Genomic DNA, 23736 nt, shown 5'->3' with positions numbered 1-23736 from the left:
AGTTTAAGCAGTTAATAATTCCACAGTTCAAAGCACATTGTTTCTATTACTCTGGAAAAAACTGTGGGTCTTTTCTGTTCATGAAAGTACTCAAAATGAGGCTATTATCTCATCTATTATTAACTATATTATCACATTAATCATATTTATAAATAAAGACTATTTCCTTAAGAAAAATCATTAAGATTTCTATTATACAATCGTCTATATGTTATAAAAATATGGCATGCTTTTTGCTGAGAAACTAGCACCTAAAATTACGTGGAAAATTTTACATGGTTGAATGCAATTAAGCTGTTCTGTAGATATGTTGCAGTATTTTCAGATTCTTCCAAAGTCCTCATATAACATACATATTGAGCATGACTGCTTACATTTTATAGAGCAGCTAACAAAATAAAACAAGAACTCCACTAAACATACTTTAAAACAATCATTCTTACACAACATTAAGAAGAGGGAAAAGTATCATATTTACAATACAATAAAAAGTAATGAGATGGATTTTATGAGCCTAACACATACAGTCATAACTTACACCATAGAATATTGGAAATAAAATAAAGGTTTGATAGAAATAAAATAAAAAGTATTCCTGGAAAAGGAGGGACATTTTTCTCTTCGGGTCTTAAGTTTTGAAGTGACCCAATGAATTACAACCTTCTTTCTCTGGTAAGCTTGGAGCTAACTTATGGGGAGATACAGGAATGAGGCAAACACGTTGATCCAGTGAGCTTCATGAGACTGCACACCATGATTAACCCCCACACCATCCCAGCAATGCAGGGCTCACTTATTCCCTCTCCCACCTCAGAAGCAGGGTCTGCCCATTAAGCTCATACATGGTCTACAGAGGAAGCCAGAATACACTAGCTCCCCAGGCTCACTGACTCAAGGAGAAGAAAACCGAAGGCACGCTGCCAACCATGACCAGTGACGTTTAACAAACTCACTAATCTGAAAACTCATTTTCTCATTCACTGGTAAGGAGCTAGAAAGGGATGAGAGAGGTCAGTAGAGTCAGTCTAGTTGAAGTTACTCCCAATGAAAACATGAACAGCAGGGAATGTGTTCCTAATAACACTATATTCTAGAGTTTAAATCATAAATCAATCAAATTAAATAATTCCTGTCATGATGCAGGGGTTCATTTTGGCAGGCGGTGGGGGGAGGTATGCAGAACAATATATGAAGCCTCATTTCAGATGCATTTGATTTAAAACTACAAAAGAAAGAAGGTCAGCTGGAAAGAAAATGTGTGAAACATTACATCATAAGAATATTTAGATCTGAATTACTCCTTTGATTTGCTTTACAAATGAGAAATTCTAAGATGTTAGATAAAGATCTCAGACTTCAAACAAGAACCTTAGCTTTAGACTTAAGCCTCTCTCTTAACCTCTCCTGAACCTCTGGATTATCATCTGTGAAGTGGGAACAATGATCTCCTTCACAGGGATTGTCTGAGGATCGAATGTGATGTATGTGAAAGTGCTTTGTGACTCCAAAATGGCCCATAAGTGCAGGGGATAAAGCAATTACTGTGTTCATTCTTTTGCTATAACAAAGTCCTTTACACTGTATTGTAATCCCCACAATTTCATGGGGGAACAGTGTAGCATGGCTTGTGAAATCAAGAATGTACCATACAGCCATGTTTTCATTACTACCTAGCACATCTTATTAGGAAAAATGTATTTAACTAACTATATTTTCTTGAAGGTAATTTTTCTCCCCAATTTGTTCACCTGTAAGGAGAACAGTAAGGTATCTTAATACATGGGAACTGAAAAAAAAAGGTAGTTGAGATGCTCCGATACCAGTATTATGTTTGTATATACCTAGTTATAGGAAACTGGTAAAAGAAGCTTCCATACATAAAATGTTATGTTTTACAGATGGAGCAATTATTTTATGTATGGAACAACCAACAGTTCTGCACAAACTTCAGCAGAAACCTAGGGAAATAATTTCCCCCATTGTGTAGAAAAAAGGAATATATGCATAAATATATAAACCACATCTAGAGAGAAGTATGGAAACTGGAAATAAGAACTGAAACGTGGAACTTATTCTAAATACGAGGCAAGTCAAATGCTAAGAGAGACTCGGTTGGGAGCCTGTTATAACACCCACAATAAGTAATTAGAACAATCTAGACATACCAAGTTATTTTAAAGGAATGCATTCAGGAACAAGGGTAAACAAAACAGAAGACCTAACTTCACAAATGATTTCCTATACCAACTACACAGTTTCAATTTCATTTTACACTTATATGTTCAGAGTATTCAGAATAGGAATGCTTTCTGGGATGAGCAAAGATTACTCTATTTCTTTTAAACACTAGGGTCCAGCAATGTCTGCTTTTCAGTTTGGATGGCTTATTTTTGCTTTTCTTTCTCTTGCTTTTGGGGATAATTATCTAGAAAAATGTTGCTAGAGCTGATATCAGAGATATCACTGACTATATTCTCTTCTGGCAATTTTGTGGCTTCAAGTCTCACATTTAGAACTTTAATCCACTTTACTTTAGAATGGAAGAAGATATTTGCAAATGATATATACAATAAAAGGGGTTAATATCCAAAATTTACACAGAACTTATAAAACTCAATACCAAAAAACAAACCAATTAAAAAATGGACAAAGGACATGAATGGACATTTTTTTCTAAAGAAGACATACAAAGACATGAAAAGATCACTGATCATCAGGGAAAGACAAATCAAAAGTACAATGAGATATCAACTTACACCTGTCAGAATAGCTAAAATCAAAAAGACAAGAAATAACAAGTGTTGGTAAGGAACAGTGTAGAGGACAAGGTAAACTGGTACAGCCACTATGTCAAACAGTACGGAGGTGACTCAAAAAATTAAAAATCAAAATGCCATATGATCCAATAATTCTGCTACTGGGTAGTTACCCCCCCAAAAAACAAAAATATGAATTCAAAAAGATTAGATGCATCCCTATGATTGTTGTAGCATTGTTTACAATAGCCAAGATATCAAAGCAACCTAAATGTCCACTGATACATGAATGGATAAGGAAAATGTGACACACACACACACACGAATATTACAGAGCCATAAGAAAGGATGAGATCATGCCATTTGCAACAACATAGATGGACCTAAAGAGTAGTATGCTAAGGGAATTAGGTCAAAGAAAGACAAATGCCGTATGATTTCACTTACATGTGGAATCTAAAAAAATTAAGTAAAATAAAATGAAGAAATAGACAAAAGACAGAATCAGACCTGTAATTACAGAGGACAAATCGATGATTGCCAGAGTAGAGGGAGGTAGGGAGATGGTCAGTACAGGTAAAGGGGAGTGGGAGACATAGCTGATCATGTTTTAATAGTGTCATATAATGGCAGATGGTAGATACACTTGTGGTGAGCATAACATAATGTATAAACTTTTCCAACACTATGTTGTACACCTGGCCTTAAAATTATACTCAAATCAAAAAATTTTTAAATGATCCATAGAACACAGAAAAAAATACTTGCTTTTCTATTAAATCTCAGGGCTTAGTAATATAATACAGTCTTACCAAGGTCATAAAAACATGTTTTATTTAAAATTCTGCCACAGACAAGGACACAAAACCTATGTCTTGAGTCTAACTAGAACAAATTCCAGCTATACTTTTCCACCTATAAGTTAACATCATAGGAACACTAATGAATACACTATTCCAAAATATATCTGGCCTACTTTCTAAGTGCCTATTTAATCTAATTCCACATTGCCACATTATTTATATGTTGCCCCTCTCCAGAAGTCAAATATTTTATTCAGAACAAAGGAATTCTATCAAGATCTGTGGTCAGAAACCAAAAGTAATTTTACTGATCCACACCTGATAGTCCAATAAAATAGAGTTGCCTTTGGGGCCTCTGGTGCAGATCTGTGTGAGCCAACTTCTTAAGACTTCCCGGATTGAACTTGGTTTTAATGATAAGGCAAACATGAGTGTATGTCCAATTGATACACACCCCTCAATGGTATTCAGAGGCAATTTAATACATTTGCCTTTCTGAATGTCTATTATATCACGTACTTTAATATCATGCACAGGTTCATTAAAAGAAAGTACAGTCACCATTGTTTCAATTTAGTACCAAGGTACTAAATCACATCATATTAAAAATATAATAATATATTTAATATATTAATTATATTAATAATTAATAATTAATTAATGTAACATAGTAATATAATAGCAAATAATAATAAATACAACAAAATCACAAAATCAAAATAAATTATGGAAGCACAGAGCCTCTTACCAAAGATTAGTTAAATAAGAAAGAAGGTAGCCCCATCATCACACAATTTCTTTTCTCATTACAGATTGAATAATTTCATTCTCCTTCACCATCAAGTAACCCCACTGCCTTGAAATCTAGGTTAATTTAGAGTCAACAGTTCTCATCTAAGGAAGATGTCTGCCAGATGCATGGCTGACAGGCAATGGGACACAGTAAGTACAGATTTCAGCGGTAAATCAATGAGAACAAGAGACTCTTATTACTCTTTAGTATAATTTGTGCACCAACCAGACAAGTCAGAATCTTTTGCACCATTAAGCAGCCTCACTGATCATAGAATATATTATTTTTAACAATAAGAAAAATACAAAAAGTAAAAATCATTTTTGGCTTAATAAATAGTTAAGAAAGTACAATTTTAAAGTCTTACAAAATTATACAAATAACTCATCTGGTTTTGCCATTTTTCATTGTAAAAGCACTGATTATGTAATGTAATGAATTTTCTTGGTTATTCCTGCTTGAATACTATACATGGAGAAAGGGTAATGTGTTTTGCCTTTACACACCCAGACAATAGTATGTGTATAATTCCTTTACCTCATTCTTTACTCCTTGTTTCATTTTTAATTTGGCAGAGCTTTTGTAAGATATTGCAGTTATGTATCATTTTAACATACACACCATTGCTTTTTTTTCCTTAACCATCTTAACATGTCCCTAATGTTCCTCCTATACATGGATATTAATGTTCATAAAACATGACCTTTATCACCAAAGTTAGAGTCGTTACTTAACTCAAGATCACACTTCAAGAAAGTGATGTTGACAAAGTTAGGAATCAAACCTAGACCTGAGTTTGACTCCAGAGACTGGGCTGGAGCACCATATAATCATACAGCCTCAGGTCTATAGAAAAAAAATCAGCAGACAGTGCTTTACTTTAACAGACATTGTATGGAGTTTTTAAAAATGTTTTTATTAAGGTACAATCTACATTCAATAAATTCAACTGCACATCAACCGGCACATATTTACATGCTTATATAACTAGTACCCAGATAAGACAAAGAACACATCTAACACCATAGAAAGTTACCTCATGTTCCTTCACAGACAATAACCACCACGACCAGAGGCCACCACTGTTAGGATTTCTATCATTGATTAATTTTGTCCATTCTTGAACTTAATATAAATAAACCATAGAATATACTCTTTTACTTGGCTTTGCTTGATCAACAAACATCTGTGGGATTATCCATGTTGTTGCACCTAACGGTGACTTGTTCTTTTTTTGTATGCCACTGTATGAATTACAGTGTATTATGATGTATCGATCCACTTTTACGTGGGCAATCATTTGAGTTGTTTACAGTTTTTGACTATTTTTAATAAAGCTGTTATGGACATTCTTGCAGATGCTTTTTGGTAAATATATGAACTTATTTCTCGTCGTCATGTATCTGGGAGTAGAACTGTTGTTTCATAGGGGATCTATATGCTTTACTCTAGCAGACGATGCCACAAGCTTTTCCCAAGTTGTTGTACCAATTTTTTTATCTCTACCAGCATGTCTGCTGCTACTTTAAAAGGATGGAGGTGTTATGAAAATGAAATACATAATTAGGGGACAGAGATTATACATGATATTTCAAATAGAGAAAAGAGGGGGGGAATGGGCTATCCATACAAGCTTTAAACACTCCTAATGAAAATTATTCTGAATATTTTGCCTTTCATTCCTGTCCTAGTCATAATTAACTCATACAACTGCATCTAGATCTAATCATAAACACTAACAGCAAGATGTATGCCATAATTTGTCTATTTTCTAAATCATGCCATAATCATTCTACTTTTCCAATGAATAATCAAATATCACTTCTCACATAAACTATAAGCTTACTGTGTTTCTTTATTTGTAGCAAACATAGCTCTTGCCTCTCTAATTAAATGGAAAATTCTTATTTTGGGATATACCCTAAGTCCCTCACAATGTAAGTTCCCTTCAACTCCGATTAGATTCAAATCCTTTCAATCTACAGATAGAATACAAAGTGATTCCCCTGATGTTTGTTGAGATTTTATGGAATATTATATTCAATCCTTTCCTATCCATGAAACTTTATCCCACCTCCCATCCCCCATTTCTTCCTGCCCAACTTCAGTGGTCAGAAATTCATACTGTATGTATAACAATAGTAAAGAGGAAGAATGTAAGTCAGTCAGTTTTATAAGAGAGCAGAGAAGTTAATCACATACATGTTATAAAATCGTGAAAGCTAAAATACTGGCCACCTCCAAAAATATCTCAGTTGTCCTGGCCATGATTGTTGATATGTGTATCCTTACCCTTTGTGACTTCTAATGAAATACAGGTAGAATTATAGAAGTAGGATAAGGCAATGCACTAGGCCACTATTACAAAGCACTGTAAGGCTTGAATTAGATCCAACAATCTCTAAGCAAAGAGCAGTTATACAAAGTATGAGCAGCTTTTGATGGGAGGAAAAGAAATTCAGAAGTCCTAAACATCATTCCAAGTTAAACTGCATTATGGTAGAAAGCACTAGCAGGAGAAGAGCCTCTAAGTTTTATCACATGTAAGATACCAAAGTTCCACTCAAGCAGGCACTCGCCCTCTCTTTCTGTCTGTCTCTCTTTCTCACTGACTCACTCAAAGAAGATAAGGCTGAAGATGCATAGTTAATTATCTTCTGACATCTGGCCTTTGGCCCCATTTGAGCAAGTCAACATAATATACTCTCTTAAAAAATAAATTTCCTGCATCATCCAAAAGACAAGATGGCAGGAAACAGAACAGTAAGAATACACAAGTAGTTTTTGAGAGACTATTCTTTACCTGAACCTGTGCATAGTCAAGCTCAACATACCTAAATTAAAACATGGGTCCTAAAGCCAAGTAATTCAAGCCACAGGCTGCTGGGTGCTCTTAAAGACACCTAAGGAACCTGATTTACTCAAAAACAGAAGAGTGATGTCAGCAAGATGGAGGAATAGGAAGTCCCAGCCCACATTCCCCCAATGACACACTGATTTAACAATAATATACAGACAAAAATACCTTTACAAAAACTCCGTATTTGGGTTGCGAAGTTGAAATATCCCAAGTGAACACAAAGCTAAGAACAGCCTCATTGAAACAAGTAATATGAGTAATTAACTGTACCCACAACATTCCCTCCCCCAAGCCTGTACAAGTAAGTGCCAGGAGAGAAAGCCCAGCTTATATTGTCCTTGGGTGGAAAAAAGAAGAGTGAAGCATGCTTCCAGAGGGCTTCCCAAGAGACAGGTTTTAGTCTCACCTCATTTAGAGCACTGACGGAACCAGAATCATTTAGATGCCTGGAAACTGCTGAAAACAAAGAAGCGTCAGTTGCAGGTTGGAGGAGGGAGCTTTTTGTGGCTAGCATGGCTCAGCATGATCAAGAGAAACATACAACTGGAATCTTCTCCCTCCGGAGAAAGAGAAAATAGTGGAGCATGTATCCAGCACTCTAGCTTTTCCAAGGGCTACCTGAGGAAATGATACTGCTCTTGCCTAAGCATGATGACAGGGAACCAAAATACTTTGGATGCCTAATGCCCACTGGGAACAAGGTGGGGAAGCTTATGGTTACAGAACTAGAGAACTTAAAGAGGTACAAACAAATACTAAAGGGAGTGAGAGATTATGAGCTCCTGGGGAAAAAAAATAACAAGCCTCTCAAATTAAGAAATTGCTCACTCAATCCCAAAGAAACGGCATCCCTCCATAAAAAGGCTTCAGAGATTCCCTCAAATCTCTAGACAAACTAACTGATGAGGGACTTCCCCTGTACAAAGAAAACTGGTAAAGATTGACAGGGATGACTATTTTTTTAAATGTGTGGATCCCAAAACAAAGCTGTAAGGTACACAAAGAAACAGGGAAACATGATCCTATCAAAGGAATAGAATAACTCTCCACAAGCAACCCTAAAGAAACGGAGGTGTATTATCTGACAAAGAATTCAAAACAATCATCATAAAGATGCCCTATGAGCTCAACAAAATGATGGCATAAACAAAATGGGAATACCAACATAGATATAAAATATAAAATATAAAGGAGAACCAAAATGAAATCTTAGAGTTGAAGAATGCAGTAATTGAACAGGGGGGAAAAAAAAAAAAAGAAAGAAAAAAAAGAACTGGAGAGACTCCAAATCAGACTTGACCAAGCAGACAAAAAGAATCAGAAAACTTAAGGATAGGTCATTTGAAACTATTGGGGCAGAGGAACAAAAATTTAAAAGATTGAGAAAGACTGAAGAAAGCCTAAATGACTTCTGGGACACCATTAAATATACCAAATACATGTTATGGGAGTTTCAGGAGAGAAAGAGATGGGATTTAGTTAAAGTAATAACCAAAAACTTCTCAAATATAGGAAATGAAATGTACATCCAAATTTAAGAACTCAAAGAAATCCACATCAAGACATAATCAAATTGTCAAAAGAGAGAGAGAGATTTAGAAAGCAGCATGAGAAGCAACTTGTTATATACAAGGGTAGCCCCCCCACCCCATGACTATTGGCAGATTTGTCAGTAGAAAACTTTCCGGCCACAAAGGAATGGGATGATATACTCAAAGTGTTTGCTTAAAGAAAAATACTGCCAAATGAAAATACTATATCTGGCAAAAATGTTCTTCAAAAACACGAGAAAAATAAACAACTTCCCAGATTGAAAAAAGCCTGAGGGAGTTCATCACCACCAGATCGACATTATAAGAAATATTAAGAAAGTCCTTTAAGTTGAAATTTAAAAACATTAAACAACACAAAAGCATTGCAAAATATAAAACTCACTGGTTAAAGTAAATATATAGACAAATTCAGAATACCATAATACTGTAACAGTGGTATGTAAGCCTCTTTTAACTCTGAAATAGAAGTTTAAGAAAAGTATAAACAATAACCATAACTGTAAAAATATGCTAATACAGTGTACACACACACACACACACAAATATAAGATGTTGTAATTTATAACACCACTGACAAAGTGTGAGGGGGGCAGGGAGAAGCAAAAATATAGAGTATATGTGAATGAAATTAAGTTAATAAGTTATCAGCTTAAAATAGATTGCTATAACTACATGATATTTTACATAAGCCCCATGGTAACCACAAAGGAAATACCTATACAAGATACATTTAAAAAATAAGAAAAACATCAAAATATGTCACTACCAAAAAAAAAAAGTCAACGAAAGACAAAGACAGAAAGAAAGAAAAGAAGGTACCAAAAAACATATGACTGAAAACAATTAACAAAATGGTGATATTAAATCCTTCCCTCTTGCTATTTCAGATGTAAATGGATTAAATTCCCAAATAAATTGCTGAATGGAAAAAAACAAGATCCAACTATGTACTGTCTATAAGACATATACTTTAGGACTGTGGAGACACACAAGCTAAAAGTATAGGGATGGAAAAAGATACTCTGTGCAAATAGTAATCAAAATACAGCAAAGGTGGCAATACTTAGACAAAACAGACTTTAAGTCAAAAATTCAAATGACACAAAGAAGGACATGATATAATGATAAAGGAGTCAATTCACCAACAAGACATAACAATTACAAATATATAGGCACCCAGTATCATGCCACCCAAGTATCTAAAGCAAACGCTGCCAGAACTGAAGAGAAAAATAATAGACACAGAAAACACAGTCATAGTAAGGATTTCAATAGGCCACTTCCAATAATAAACACAACATCCAGACAGAAGATCGAAAAGGGAACACAGGACTTGAACAATACTATAGACTAAAAGGAGCTAACAGACATATACAGAACATTCCACCACATATCAGCAGAATACACATTCTTCTCAACTGCAAATGAAACATTCTCCAAAACAGATCACATGTTAGGTCAAAAAATGTCTTAACAAATTTAAGAAGACCGAAATCATACCAAGTACATCCTCCAATCACAACAGAATAAAAACTAGAAATTAATGATAGGAGGAAAAATGGAAAATTCACAAATACGTGGAAATTAAACAACATGCTCGAGTCAAAAAACAAATCAAAAAAGAAATTAGAAAATATCTTGAGACAAACAATAACTAAAATACAACATACCAAAACTTTTGAGATGTGGCAAAATCAGTACTAAGAAGGAAATTTATGGTGATAAAAATATACATTAGAAAGGAATAAAGATCTCAAATAAACAACTTAACTTTATTCATCAAAAAACTAGAAGAACTAAGCCCAAAATTAAGAGGAGGAAGGAAATAATCTACTTTAATAATCTTTAAGATAATTAAGATTAGAGCAGAAAAAGACTTGTAACTAGTCAGGATATTGAATCAGTAATCAAAAATCTCCCAACAAAGAAAAGCCCAGGACCAGGTGTCTTCACTGGTGAATTCTAACAAACACTTAAGGAATTAATGCCAATCCCTCTCAAACTCAAAAAAACTGAAGAGGAGGAAATACTTCTAAACTTTTTTTTTTTAATGAGGCCAGCATTGCCCTGATACAAAAGCCAGATAAAGACACTACAAGAAAACTAAAGGTCCATATTCCTCATGAATACAGATGCAAAAATCCTACACAAAATACTAATAAAATGAATTCAACAGCATCCTTGAAATGCAAAAATTATTTAACCTAAGAAATTAATGTGATACACCTCATTAATAAAGCATAAAAGTTACGTGATCATCTCAATATATGCAGAAAAAACATCTGACAAAATTCACCCTTCTTTCGTGACAAAAACGCTCATCAAATTAAGAAGGAATTTACCAGGGCGCCTGGGTGACTCAGTCAGTTATGCATCTGACTCTTAGTTTCTGGTCAGGTCATGATCTCACAGTTTGGTGAGATGGAGCCCTGCATCAGGTTCTGTGCTGACAGAGCAGAGTCTGCTTGGGATTCTCTCTCTCCCTCTCTCTCTGTCCCTCCCGTGCTCATGCTGTCTCTCTCTCTCTCAAAAATAAAATACAAAATAAAAAAGAAGGAATTTACCTCAACATAATAAAAGTCATATATGAAAAGCCCACCGTTAACATCATAATCAATGGTGAAAAACTAAAAGTTCTTCCTTTAAGATCAGGAACAAGACAAGGATGCCCACTCTTGCCACTTCTATTCAACTTAATATTCAAAGTACTAGCAGAGGAGCAAAAGTAATCAAATACTAATGAATAAACTTAACTAAGGAGGTGAAAGACTTGAATGCTGAAAATGACAAAACACTGCTACAAGAAATTGAAGAAATCACCAACAATAGAAACATCTCACGTACACAGATTGGAAAACTTAATATTGTAAAAATTTCCCTATCACCCAAAGTGATGCATCTCTATCAAAATCCCAAAAGCCAGACACAGAAGAACAAACACGGGATAATTCCACCTTTATGAAATACCTAAAGGAGTCAAACTCCTTAGAACAGAAAGTATAATGGTGGGCTGCCAGAGTGGGAGGAAGAAGGAAATGGGGAGTGGCTGTTCAATGGGCACAAAGTTTCAGTCACGAAATATGAAAAAGTTCTAGACATCTACAGTATGACACTGTGCTTGTAGTTAACAATACTGTAGTATACACTTAAAATGTTTAAGAGATTAGATCTTATTGGTTTTTTACAACAATAAAAAAAGAATAGGAAAAAAAGAAAAAAATTAGACTCTCAGACAGATAAAGAAAGAAATCATTGCCCATTATAAAAAGATCATCCTGAAATAAGGAATGTATTGTAGAATGCACCTTCAGGGAAATGGTAGTCTATGAAGATGAAATAATCCATGTGAGAACAAAGAGGTGAATAATATTTTGCTCAATGTGGATCAAATCACAGCAAGAGTATAAAGGTGAACAATATTAGGAAATGGTAATCCTATATGATAAGCACCTCAAGGTAAAATTTAACCATTTGTCAAAAAAAAAGGAAACTGTCAAATGATTCAAATACAAATTACATGATTAGAGCAATGCATTAATCATACTTTAATACAGTTATTAAAAAGTCAAGTTCAAAAAAGCTCATATACTGCTCTAAGTACAATTTCAAAAAACCACATTTTCAAAGATGGCTATTGTACAGCATGTTTGTGAACTGAATAGACACAGACATTACTTACATTCTTTCTTTGAGTGTGCATGAAGAGTTTTTTGGCAAGATTTCCAATTTAATTTTTTTTTTTTACAGACTGGACATTTCTGCTAAAAGAATTTTTTACCCCTTTTAAGCACAGCTACTCTTTCATGTGTAATTAGAATTTTTTAAATAGAATACATTTACCAAAATACCTATCTACAAAAAATCTCTGAAGTAGTACAAAGACATATTTAATCAAATTTTATTTTAGGATACAAAATAGTAAATTATCACCATGAAAAATCTATTTTAATAATAATATATAGCTAGCTTCAAAACCACATAATTCTAATATGACAAAGCATTTAAACATTTATGTATGTCGAATTATTTCTCAATACAACTGGGAAACAAATCTACACCCCTCTGTTCTGTTCAAGATGACAAAAGTCAACACAGTCTAACTGTTAGAGACATTAAAAAAAAAAAAAAAACTGTGATGACCTTTTCTACCTGATATAGTACCTTTTTATTTTTTTTTTTATTTTTATTTTTTTTTTTAACGTTTATTTATTTTTGAGACAGAGAGAGACAGAGCATGAACGGGGGAGGGGCAGAGAGAGAGGGAGACACAGAATCAGAAGCAGGCTCCAGGCTCTGAGCCATCAGCCCAGAGCCCGACGCGGGGCTCAAACCCATGGACCATGAGATCGTGACCTGAACTGAAGTCGGACGCTTAACTGACTGAGCCACCCAGGCACCCGGATATAGTACCTTTTTAAAAGTTTGATTAAATAAAATGCTTAATTTCTATACCTTCTTAAATAATATAAAAAAATGATTAAATGTTTTTTCTGTACTATACACCCAAAACAAATTTGAAGAAAAAAGAGAAATGAAACTTTTTCTAAGCCACAATCATTTAGAAATATTTCTATGAAATGTGAACCAACCTATTTTTGAAGATTTTGTAGGTAAACTGGGGGAAAAAAAAGCCTTTGCATGTTACACAAATATTATTTTTAGGTATATTGTATATTAAATGACTATAATATTAAAAATAAAAGATACAAATTACTTTCCCCCTAAGTAATATGAACATAAGCATGTGTATATCCTAATAGCATTAATGTTTACTAAAAATACAAACTTTTCCATTTCCATGGAGTTATCATAAACACAAAGTTAGATTTCATGGAATGATATAAAAATAACTGACTGATAAGTACTATATTTTCAAATGTTCTCTCACTAACCATAGAAAGTTAAGTCTCTCTCAAGTGCAATTTTTAACATTTTTCCAGAGCTTTAATAATATTAGTAATTTGGCCATTGTTTTTGGAAGAAATGGGAGATTCTCATTCAGAATTCTGTACAAGAATATTCACTGTTATTTATAGAAAAACTTAGAAATGAACTAAACACCATCAACTGATGACTGGATAAAGAAGATACATCTTCTTTATCCATACACACAGACATATACACATACATACATACAATGGAACCTTCCTCAGCCATCAGAAAAGAATGAAATCTTGCCATTTGCAACAACACGGATGGAGCTAGAGTGTATATGCTAAGTGAAATAAGTCAGAGAAAAACAAATACCATACGATTCCACTCATATGTGGAATTTAACGAAACAGATGAATACAGGAGAAACAGAGAGGCAAACCAAGAAATAGACTCTTAACTATAGAGAATAAACTGATGGTTACTGGAGGGAGGTGGGTGGGGAGATGAGCTAAATGGGTGATGGGTATTAAGGAGGGCACTTGTTGTGATAAGCACTAGGTATTGTACGTAAGTGGTGAATCACTAAATTTTACACCTGGAACTAATATTACACTGTACGTTAGCTAACTAGAATTTAAATAAAAACTTAAAAAAAAAAAACTAAACATGCAAAAATAGAAAAATTATTCAATAAATTATCTTAGGAGACTGAGATTGTCTGCTTTCACATTAATAGAGGATGAAAATTATACACACAGTAATAGAATATAAAATAATAAGAAAATAGAGTATGAAATAATATATACAATATTATTCTCATTTAGGCACATAAATAAATTCTCAGACACGCTGAAATAAAAGAGAAAGACTGCAATGAAAAAGACAAAAACTCATTAACAGGAGTAATAATGATCATGTGTGATTTATACATATTCTTGATCTTTTTTTTTTTTTAGGTTCATTTATTTACTTTGAGAGAGAGAGCTGGGGACAAGCAGAGAGAGAAAGGGAGAGAATCCCAAGCAGGCTCTGCAGTGTCAGCACAGAGCCAGATGCAGGTTCCATCTCATGAACCATGAGATCATGACCTGAGCTAAAATCAAGAGTCGGACACTTAACCAACTGAGCCACCCAGGCACCCCACATGGATTCATATTTTTTTTAGTTTATTTATTTTGAGAGAGAGAGAGAGAGAGAGAGAGAGAGAGAGAGGACGTGAACTGGGGGAGGGGCAGAGAGAGAAGGAGAGAGCAGGAATCCCAGGAAGGCTCCACACTGTCAGTGCAGAGCCTCATGTGGGGCTTGCACCCACAAATCGTGCGATCATGACCTGAGCCAAAGTTGGATGTTTAACAACTGAGCTACCCAGGCACCCCTCTTCATATTGTTTATGTGTCTTTATTTCTACCATCTCTACAACACACATATTGTGATCAAAAAGAAAAAGCAACAAATATAACAAAGTATGACATTTTCCAACTGTAGATTTTTTTCAAGTAATTTTATCCAGAATAAATGAAACACAAAACTAAGTGTTCATTTCAGTTCTAACATCATAGATAATTTGACATTAAATATAACTACACTGGTATAATAAGCACAGGTTATACCAAAATGTTAGAAAATGCAATTATTAATTGTTTCCAAATTCTATTAAGGCTTACCTTCACAAAGTTTCTGCTTCATCACTTCCCTTATTTTGGATATTGCAATATAGTCTTCCACATAAAACACGTAAGTAGATGAAGGCTTATTGGCGATAGCTCTAAGTTCTGCATCCTCTGTTTCTGAGCCAACACCAATAGCAAATAAAGTGATTTTACTGTCTCTTGCTGCTTCTGCTGCGTCCTTAACTTCATCTTGAGATTTACCATCCGTAAGTACCACTGCTATCTTAGTCAGAAACCGTGAGGACTTGGCAAAAAGGTAATCAAGAGCAAACTGGATGGCCTTTCCGGTCCTTGTGTTTCCACCCAGGTAGTGTATGGATTCCATTGCGGCCATCAAGTTCTCTCCTGACTTGTGGCTTCCAAGGGGAATTTCCAATACAGGATAGTCACTATACTGGACCACTCCAACCTGAATAAACTTTGGTCCTATGTCAAAATTTTTTGTGATATTGACAAGCCATTTTTTCACTATTTCAAAGTTTTCTGGACCAACACTGTAAGAGCCATCTAAGATGAAAACTAAATCTGTTGGAGCCGTACGACAACCTAAGTGAAAAAGAAAACCATCAGAGCACATTTGCTGCATAAAAAGAAAAGCATAGGCAGTTTTTACTGCGTGATTTTTAAGTAACCAACTGGGGGAGGGAGATCCTTTCACAACATACATGTATATCAAATCACCATGAGGTACACTTCAAATATCTTACCATTTCCTATGTCCATTATCCCTAAATAAAGCTTAATTTTTTTTTTAAAGTAACCAGTTCACTGGAGCTATGTGAGATTAAATAAGATATACCGCCTAGCTCATGAAAATTCTTTCTGAGGGTTATTATTTTTGTTGACATTTTTAATTCTTTTATCTTAATTTAAGGATTAATGACTGAGCTTTAAAAGTAGGGAATAAAAAAGACATGCTGTATATGACATGATATCTAGATATCTCTTTGTAGGGGCAGGTATTACCATAAAGCACCATTTTATTCTATTTCCCCACCCAATAAATGAAAACACAAAAATATGCAAATCAATTTTTTTCAGCTATACACTAGTAGCATTAAGTTATCAATGAAATATGGTTCGTTTACTGATAACCTAAAGTATTTACAATAATAAACCAACAAATAAGGGAAAGAAATTTAAAAAGAAACTTTCTGCCAACTTCAGGATTCAACTAGTCAATAAAGATCCATATTCTTTAATATAGTTAATGAACTGAGATCACCAATGCAGGTCCAATATCTCATTGTCAGCCAATAATATATTTCTGCTAAGCGAATCTATGTTCAAAAGTATAAAGCTATTTATTTCTCCAGAGCGATAAGGATTCTCGTTTCAAGATGCCAGGAAATACATGTGATCAGCACACCTTACATTTCTATTAAGGAAAATAAAAAACTACCGTTGGTATAAGTTACACTTAGACAAGTTCTAAGCAATTGTGGGGGGAAAAATCTTACTGGTCTTTTCCACACTGCACAACATGCCTCCAACCCTATTTCATTCTGTCAGTCTATATATATATTAAATACCTACTCCGTGCTTGATATCCTGCTAGGTACCAGCTTCAAAGATACATAAGATATCTCGAATAGATATCAAAGTCTAGTAAGACAGACAACTGGCTGCTTAGGGAAAGTGCAAAGTATCCTGAGAACATTTAGGAGGGGGTAGCAACCTAACTGTGGAAAACCAGGGTAGATTTTGTGGGAAAGCCAACTGGGAGTCTGAGGTCTGAAAGGAGAGCTGTAGCCAGGTGAAGAGGAGGACCTCCTAGTAAGAGGGGACAGCAAGTGCCAAGGTCCAGAGATAAGAGTCAAACACTGCCCAAAAGACAAACTGGTTCATTTGAGTAATTCCAATAGTTTGAAATGGAAACAGAGCATGCTGAACAGCCATACTTGCTTTCTCTTTCTCTCACTTCTGCAAAGCAACAAAAATACTACTGTTTATGGCCCACATGATAAAGGTCACATATCCTTGGAGATGTAAGTTGGAAAAGAATGAGATGAGTCAAGGTAATATGACAACAAATTTTGTTGCAAGTCTTGTGTTTTTACTCAAATTAATGGTCTCCCTTAAGTAGTGATCAGATGCCCAATTTAAAGTTATAATGGTTTATTTTCCATAGACACTGCAAATGAGATATCACAATTGCAAAGGACAGTCGTGAAGGAAAAAGCAATGTTTACTGACAATTAGTATTTGCATTTTCATATCTCCTTAGGAGTAAAGTCAATCAATCAATCAATCAATCAGTCAATCTCTCTCTGCTTTCCTTTCCATTCTTTTCCTCATCTTTGTCTACTTCCATATCTAGGATGATGACAGGGCTCACAGGAAGATGCCTCAATTTTAAAATTAACTCACCCAACACAGTAACCCCCAAAAAGAAACACTATTGTCAGGTGAACATGCAGTCAAGAAATTACTTCCCCCCTCCCAAAAACTTTTTTCAATGCCAAAACATAGATTTATCTCAAAAGTGTAACCATGATTATGATGCCACTCTTAAGGTGGTGGGGAAGTCCAAAAAAGCCTGAGGGACTCTATTCCAACATCCTCTGCCATGGTGACCACAGCCAGGGTTCAGGTTAGGGACAGCAGAAATGGAATTCTGCCCCAGAGGCGAATTTTCTAACTCAAGGGAATGCAATTCTTCTGGGGTTTTTTGGAAGCTGGACTGGGATTACAGACACCTGCTTTCATTCGAGACACAAAAGGACAGGCAAGTTATGTTTACAGAGTTCTTTAGAGTTGTCCTTCCTCAATGCTATGAGACTCATTGTCTAGACCTGCTAGTGTTTGTGTGCCACTTGATTCAGTGTTTATAAACTCTAACCAGGTTGTGCTTGGCCCTTCATACCCCTTTCCAGAGCCACAGAGCATATATTTCACAACTGCAAGGTGAGCCAAGAACATGGGTACGAAAGCAAGTATTGCCGTTTATAAAAGCTAGGCAAAATACCACTCCAAGAGACTTCTTCCTTAGAGAGATGAATTACCAGTGTCACCAGGGGGAAAAAAAATGGACTAAAGAGCAAAGGCATAGTTCTAATACTAGTTATGGCACTAATCAGCTGTGTGACATTAGGTAAGCCCCTTAAATTTTGCTGAATCTCTTTTCCCACCCAAAAAACCAAAGCATATCTACCTTCTATAGTGCTTGGGTTGATTAACCTATAAAAGTGTTATATAAACATTAAATTTATTATTGTTTTAATAAATTTTTAGCAAGCTGTCAAACCATATGATTTAAGTGTTAGAGAAACCATAATTAATTTACAGTAGGGTGTTTATGACTTTTCAAATATGATTATAAGCAAAGTTGTTTTTTTTTAAAAAAGCATATCTATAAATAATGGCCTGGGTAGCAGAACAGCGATTAATATAACCCTCCTTCTCTAATGCAAGCTCTCCTACAGGCAATCAGAATAATAATCACCATTTACTCAGATGTCACTGTGCTAAGCCATTAAAATGTATTATCCTGTTTACATGGATTATCTCATTATCTCTATAAGGTAACTTCATAGGATGGTCCTGATAATCATCCTATGAGGTAGATACTTCATCTTCACATCACTAACCTCATAAATGGCTGAGCATGAACTCAATATGAGACCATTTATTCCAAAGCCTGATGGGTAAAATAAACAATTACCACAGAATTTTCTCAAAATTACCTCTGATAGAAGTTTTTCCTCTCAGTTAATACATAACACAGCAATTCATTTTATTTTAGGGCATTACAACATTAAAGACAATAAGATAAGGTCCTTAAAAGAATTGCTTGAGCTCCACTAATTTGATTTCTACAATCGATTTGTTGATCACAAAAATGCTGATAGTTCTTACTTGATCTTATTTCCCCATCTTCAGCTAATACAGAATTCTGAAGAAGCAGGACCAAAACTATCCAAAGAAACATATTATGGTGAGCCATGTTTCTTCTTTCGTTCTAATATTTTGGTTTAGGATTCCTAAAAAGAGAGAGAGAGAAAAAAAAGGAAAGTTAACTATATTAGAAAAATAAAGACAAATAGCTAGTCATTATTGTAAGTCTAGATTTTTTCATTGTAATATCCAGCTGGAGTACAGTTTTTAGTAGCCTTAGAATAATTTACATGTCCAAAATAGCCATATTTTTTAATGTCTATTTATTTTTTAGAGAGAGAACGTGAGCAGGGAAGGGGCAGAGAGAGAGAGAGGGAGACACAGAATCCGAAGCAGGCTCCAGGTTCCAAGCTCTCAACACAGAATCTGACGTGGGGCTTGAACTCGTGAACTGCTAGATCATGACCTGAGCTGAAGTTTGACGCTTAACTCACTGAGCCACCCAGGCGCCCCGGAAATAACCATATTCTAAATATGTTATGCAAGAGGACAATGAATAGGAGCTGAGGAAAACTGTAAGTCTTTTAATTCATAACTATCTTGAAAAGGTATAAACTTTTCTAAAACTTTGGGCTTTGCTCAAAATATTTACTAGAATTCCTCCTTCCAGCATAGCCTGTAGAGCCTTATCACATTCTTTGTATTATCTCACTGGGAGCAAACATTTTTCTTTTAAAAATGGATTTGCATTTAAGAAACACTTAAAGGGCATCTGGAAAAATATTTACATAATAAAGCAAGCGGATTTTAATTTTTTTGAGCATTAAGAGCTATTTTATTTGATTCATAAACAGTTATATGACCTTAATACGTCTTCTAAGTTAGTCCAAGGACTTCACTTCTGGTTAGAATGTGGAAAGTTGCAAGACACTATCATTCCCACCAACTCCAGATAAACTACACAACTATAGTCTTTTATACCCACCGGTAAAGACAGGATTTAAAGAAACTTAAATGAGTAAAATTTCAAAAGTTAGCAATCCTTTATACGATAGAAGAGATTCTGGGCTGATTTCGTCCCTAGCAGAAAGAGAATCCTCTTCAGGAGGGTCCCAGACACAGAAATAGTATGCCCCTAGTCAGCAATACTTGCCCATGAGTCTTAACAGAGTACATGGAACAGACAAGTACTACAGAGAAAGTTGAGAACAACACAGAACAATAAGAGAGATCTACCTTCCTCTCCCTGTTCAGGTATCCAGGGAATTCCTCAAATGCAAATCTTTGGCATGCTGAAGGCTGGGGGAGAAGCAACAGAACTCAACAGAAATCCCTTGGAGGCATGCCGGTTCTTAACTACAGTGGAGAAAGAAAAGAACTCAAAAAGCAGAAAGCTGGGGCACCTGGGTGGCTCAGTCAGTTAAGTATCTGACTAAGGCTCAGGTCATGATCTCACAGTTCATGGGTTCCAGCCCCACATGGAGTTCTGTGCTGACAGTGCGGGGTCTGCTTGGGATTCTCTTGCTCTCCTGCTCTCTCTCTCTCTCTCTCTCTGTCTCAAAATAAATAAGCTTAAAAACAAAAAAGCAGAAAGCCAAAGAAAGGACAAGAGAGAAAAACAGAACTTGTAAATACAAAAGGCTGGAAATCATACTGACAAGCTGAAAGAAATTTCCCAAGGGTCTCCCAAGATGTGAGAAGAAGCAAGAAAAATCTGATTTTTGATCAGGATTAAAATATTCAGTATAAGCACATCCAGAGATGATGTAAAATGGCTATCATAAATATGTTAAAGGATCTAATGAGTAAGACAAACAACAATGGGCAAAAATATGGGAAATTTCAGAAGAGAGATGGAATCATTAAAAAAAGATACAAACTGAAATGCTTGCCATGAAAAATATGTCAAAAAATAATTCAGGGGCGCCTGGGTGGCTCAGTCAGTTAAGCGGCCAACTTCGGCTCAGGTCATGATCTTGCAGTCCATGAATTCAAGCCCTGCGTCGGGCTCTGTGTTGACAGCTCAGAGACTGGAACCTGCTTCAGATTCTGTGTCTCCCTCTCTCTCTCTGCCCCTCCCCTGTTCACTCTCATTCTCTCTCTCAAAAAAAAATAAACATTAAAATTTTTTTAATTCAAATAAAAATGTAACATTTTAATGCTCACATTTCAGTAATCATTGAATTAGACAAAAAAATTAATGATTGTACAGGTTTCAAAAATATCAACCAACTTCACCTCACTGACATTTACAGAACACCTAACAGCAGCATAATATACATTCTTCTCACTTCTATTCAAAATGTGAATACACTTCTATTCAAAACCGTACAGGAAGTCCTAGCCACTGTCATATTCAAAATGAAAATAAAAGATATAAAGCCTATAAAGAAATAAAACTGTATTTATAGATATGATTTTTCCATAGACAACTTTTTGAAATCTACCAAGACATTAGTTGAATATGTCAATTTGACAAGGCCACAAGAAACAAGGGTAGTAGGGTTTTTTTAAGTTTATATACTAGCAATAAAATTGGAGGGAAGGGGGAAATGTAATACTCTATTTAATAGTATCAGAAGCATCCTAAACCTAATGAAAAATGTGAAAGACCTCTACCCTAAAAAAATATAATACATTGTTGAGAGCAATTAAAAAAAACAAATAAAGAATCTATATTCATCAATTAAAAGACTCAGTCTTGGTTACATGTCCATCCTTCTTAAACTGACCTATAAATTCAACACAATCCCAATTAAAATTCCAGCATATTTTTAAAAGAAAGTGATGAACTTATTCTAAAATTATATAAAATTCAAATGATTTTGAATTAGAAAAACCATCTTAAATGAAGAACAATTTTCAACAAAGAACCATCTTGATTAAGAAGAACAAAATTAAGAGAATTTATACTACTTGATTCTGACTTACTATACAGCTCCAATAATCAAGAAAGTGTGCTCTTGGTGTAAGGATAACCATACAGAATGGAACCCAGTAGAGTTCAAAAACAGACCCACACGTCTCAGTTGGTTAAGTGTCTGACTTCAGCTCAGGTCATCTCTCAGTTCATGGGTTCAAGCCCCATGTCAGGCTTTGTGCTGACAGCTCAGAGCCTGGATCCTGCTTCTGATTCTGTGTATCCTTCTCTCTCTCTCTGCCCCTCTCCCGCTCATACTCTGTCTCTCTCAAAAATAAATAAACATTTTAAAAAATTACTTAAAAAAAAACAGATCCACACTTATGTGGTCAATTGATTTTCAATAAAAGTGTCAAGGTAAGTGAATATGAGTCTCTTCACTAAATGGTGCTGGATCAACTGGACAAACACAATAAAATGAACCATCTCATCCTGCATACAAAAATTAGATAAAGCATAGACCTAAATGTAAAAGCTAAAACTATAAAGCTTCTAAAAGAAAACTTAAGAGAATATTTTCATGACCTCAGGATTAGGCAAATTTTCTTAGGACACAAAAACCACTAGCAACTTTAAACATGGATACATTCGATTTCGCCAAAATAAACACTTCTGTTCCTTAAAAAACACCCTTAAGACAATATTCACAATACTCAAGAAAAGTGACACATATCCAGAATACATATATTTTTTAAACGTCTACAGTATTACTCAGCCATAAAAAAAATAAAATAAAATCTTGCCATCTGTGATGACTTGGATGGACCTACAGGGTATTACGCTAGGTGAAATAAGTCAGTCAGAACAAGACAAATACCATATTATTTCCTTCATATGTGGAATATAAGAAACAAAACAAATAAACAAAGAAAACAGAAATAGACTGAGAGACATAGGAAGCAAACTGCTGACAGCCATACAGGGGTGGGGTTGAAGGGCTGGGGTAACAGGAGAAGAGGATTAAGAGGTACAAACTTCCAGTTACAAAATGAGTAAGTCATGAGGATATAACAATACAGGAAATATAGTCAGTAGTACAGTAATAACCATGTCTGGTGACAGATGGTAGCTACACTTATTGTGAGGATCATTTTGTAATGTATAATAATATTGAATCACTGTGATACACCTAAAACTAACAAGATATTTGTGTCAATCATAGTTCAACAAATAAAAATAAAAATATTTTTTAAAAATAAAATAATTTACTGGCAAAAAAAAAACCCTAAAAATCAACAATAAAAGGGAAAATAATCTGGGGTGCCTGGGTGGCTCAGTCAGTTAAGCATCTGACTTCAGTTCAGGTCATGATCTCACAGTTCTGAGTTCAAGCCCCACATCGATCATGTCTCCCTCACTCCCTCACTTTCTGCCCCTCCCCTGCATATTCTCTGTCTCTCTCTCTTTCTCTCAAAAATAAACATTTTTAAAAAAAGGAAAACAATCCATTTTTTTTAATAATGGTAAAATTCTTGAACAGATACATTACATAGACAGATACAGAAATGGCCAATAAACCTATTAAATAGAACTCATCTTTAGTCATCAGGGAAATAAATGTTAAAACCACAATAAAGTAACATTTCACACCCACTAAAATAGCTAAAATTTAAAATTGACAGTATCAAATGTTTTCTTGAGACTATGTGGAAAAATTGGAACTCATACA

General features: G+C 34.9%; 1 protein-coding gene across 1 annotated transcript in view; it reads right to left on the bottom strand.

The window, feature by feature from the left end:
* COL21A1 (collagen type XXI alpha 1 chain) overlaps positions 1-23736 on the bottom strand; it is a 171950-nt gene that overhangs the window by 104253 nt on the left and 43961 nt on the right. Inside the window, exons 2-3 of the mRNA XM_053904790.1 lie at positions 19169-19293; positions 15305-15856 (exon numbers count right to left, since the gene is read on the bottom strand). Coding sequence (XP_053760765.1) covers positions 15305-15856; positions 19169-19256 — 640 coding nt within the window. The 5' untranslated portion in view covers positions 19257-19293. The remainder of the gene's footprint in view (positions 1-15304; positions 15857-19168; positions 19294-23736) is intronic.

The sequence above is a fragment of the Panthera pardus genome, unplaced genomic scaffold, assembly GCF_024362965.1.
Source record: "Panthera pardus isolate Hobbes unplaced genomic scaffold, ASM2436296v1 HiC_scaffold_17, whole genome shotgun sequence".
NCBI classification, from domain to species: domain Eukaryota; kingdom Metazoa; phylum Chordata; class Mammalia; order Carnivora; family Felidae; genus Panthera; species Panthera pardus.
The sequence above is the reverse complement of the archived record's forward strand: the minus strand, read 5'-3'. Positions and strand labels throughout refer to the sequence as shown.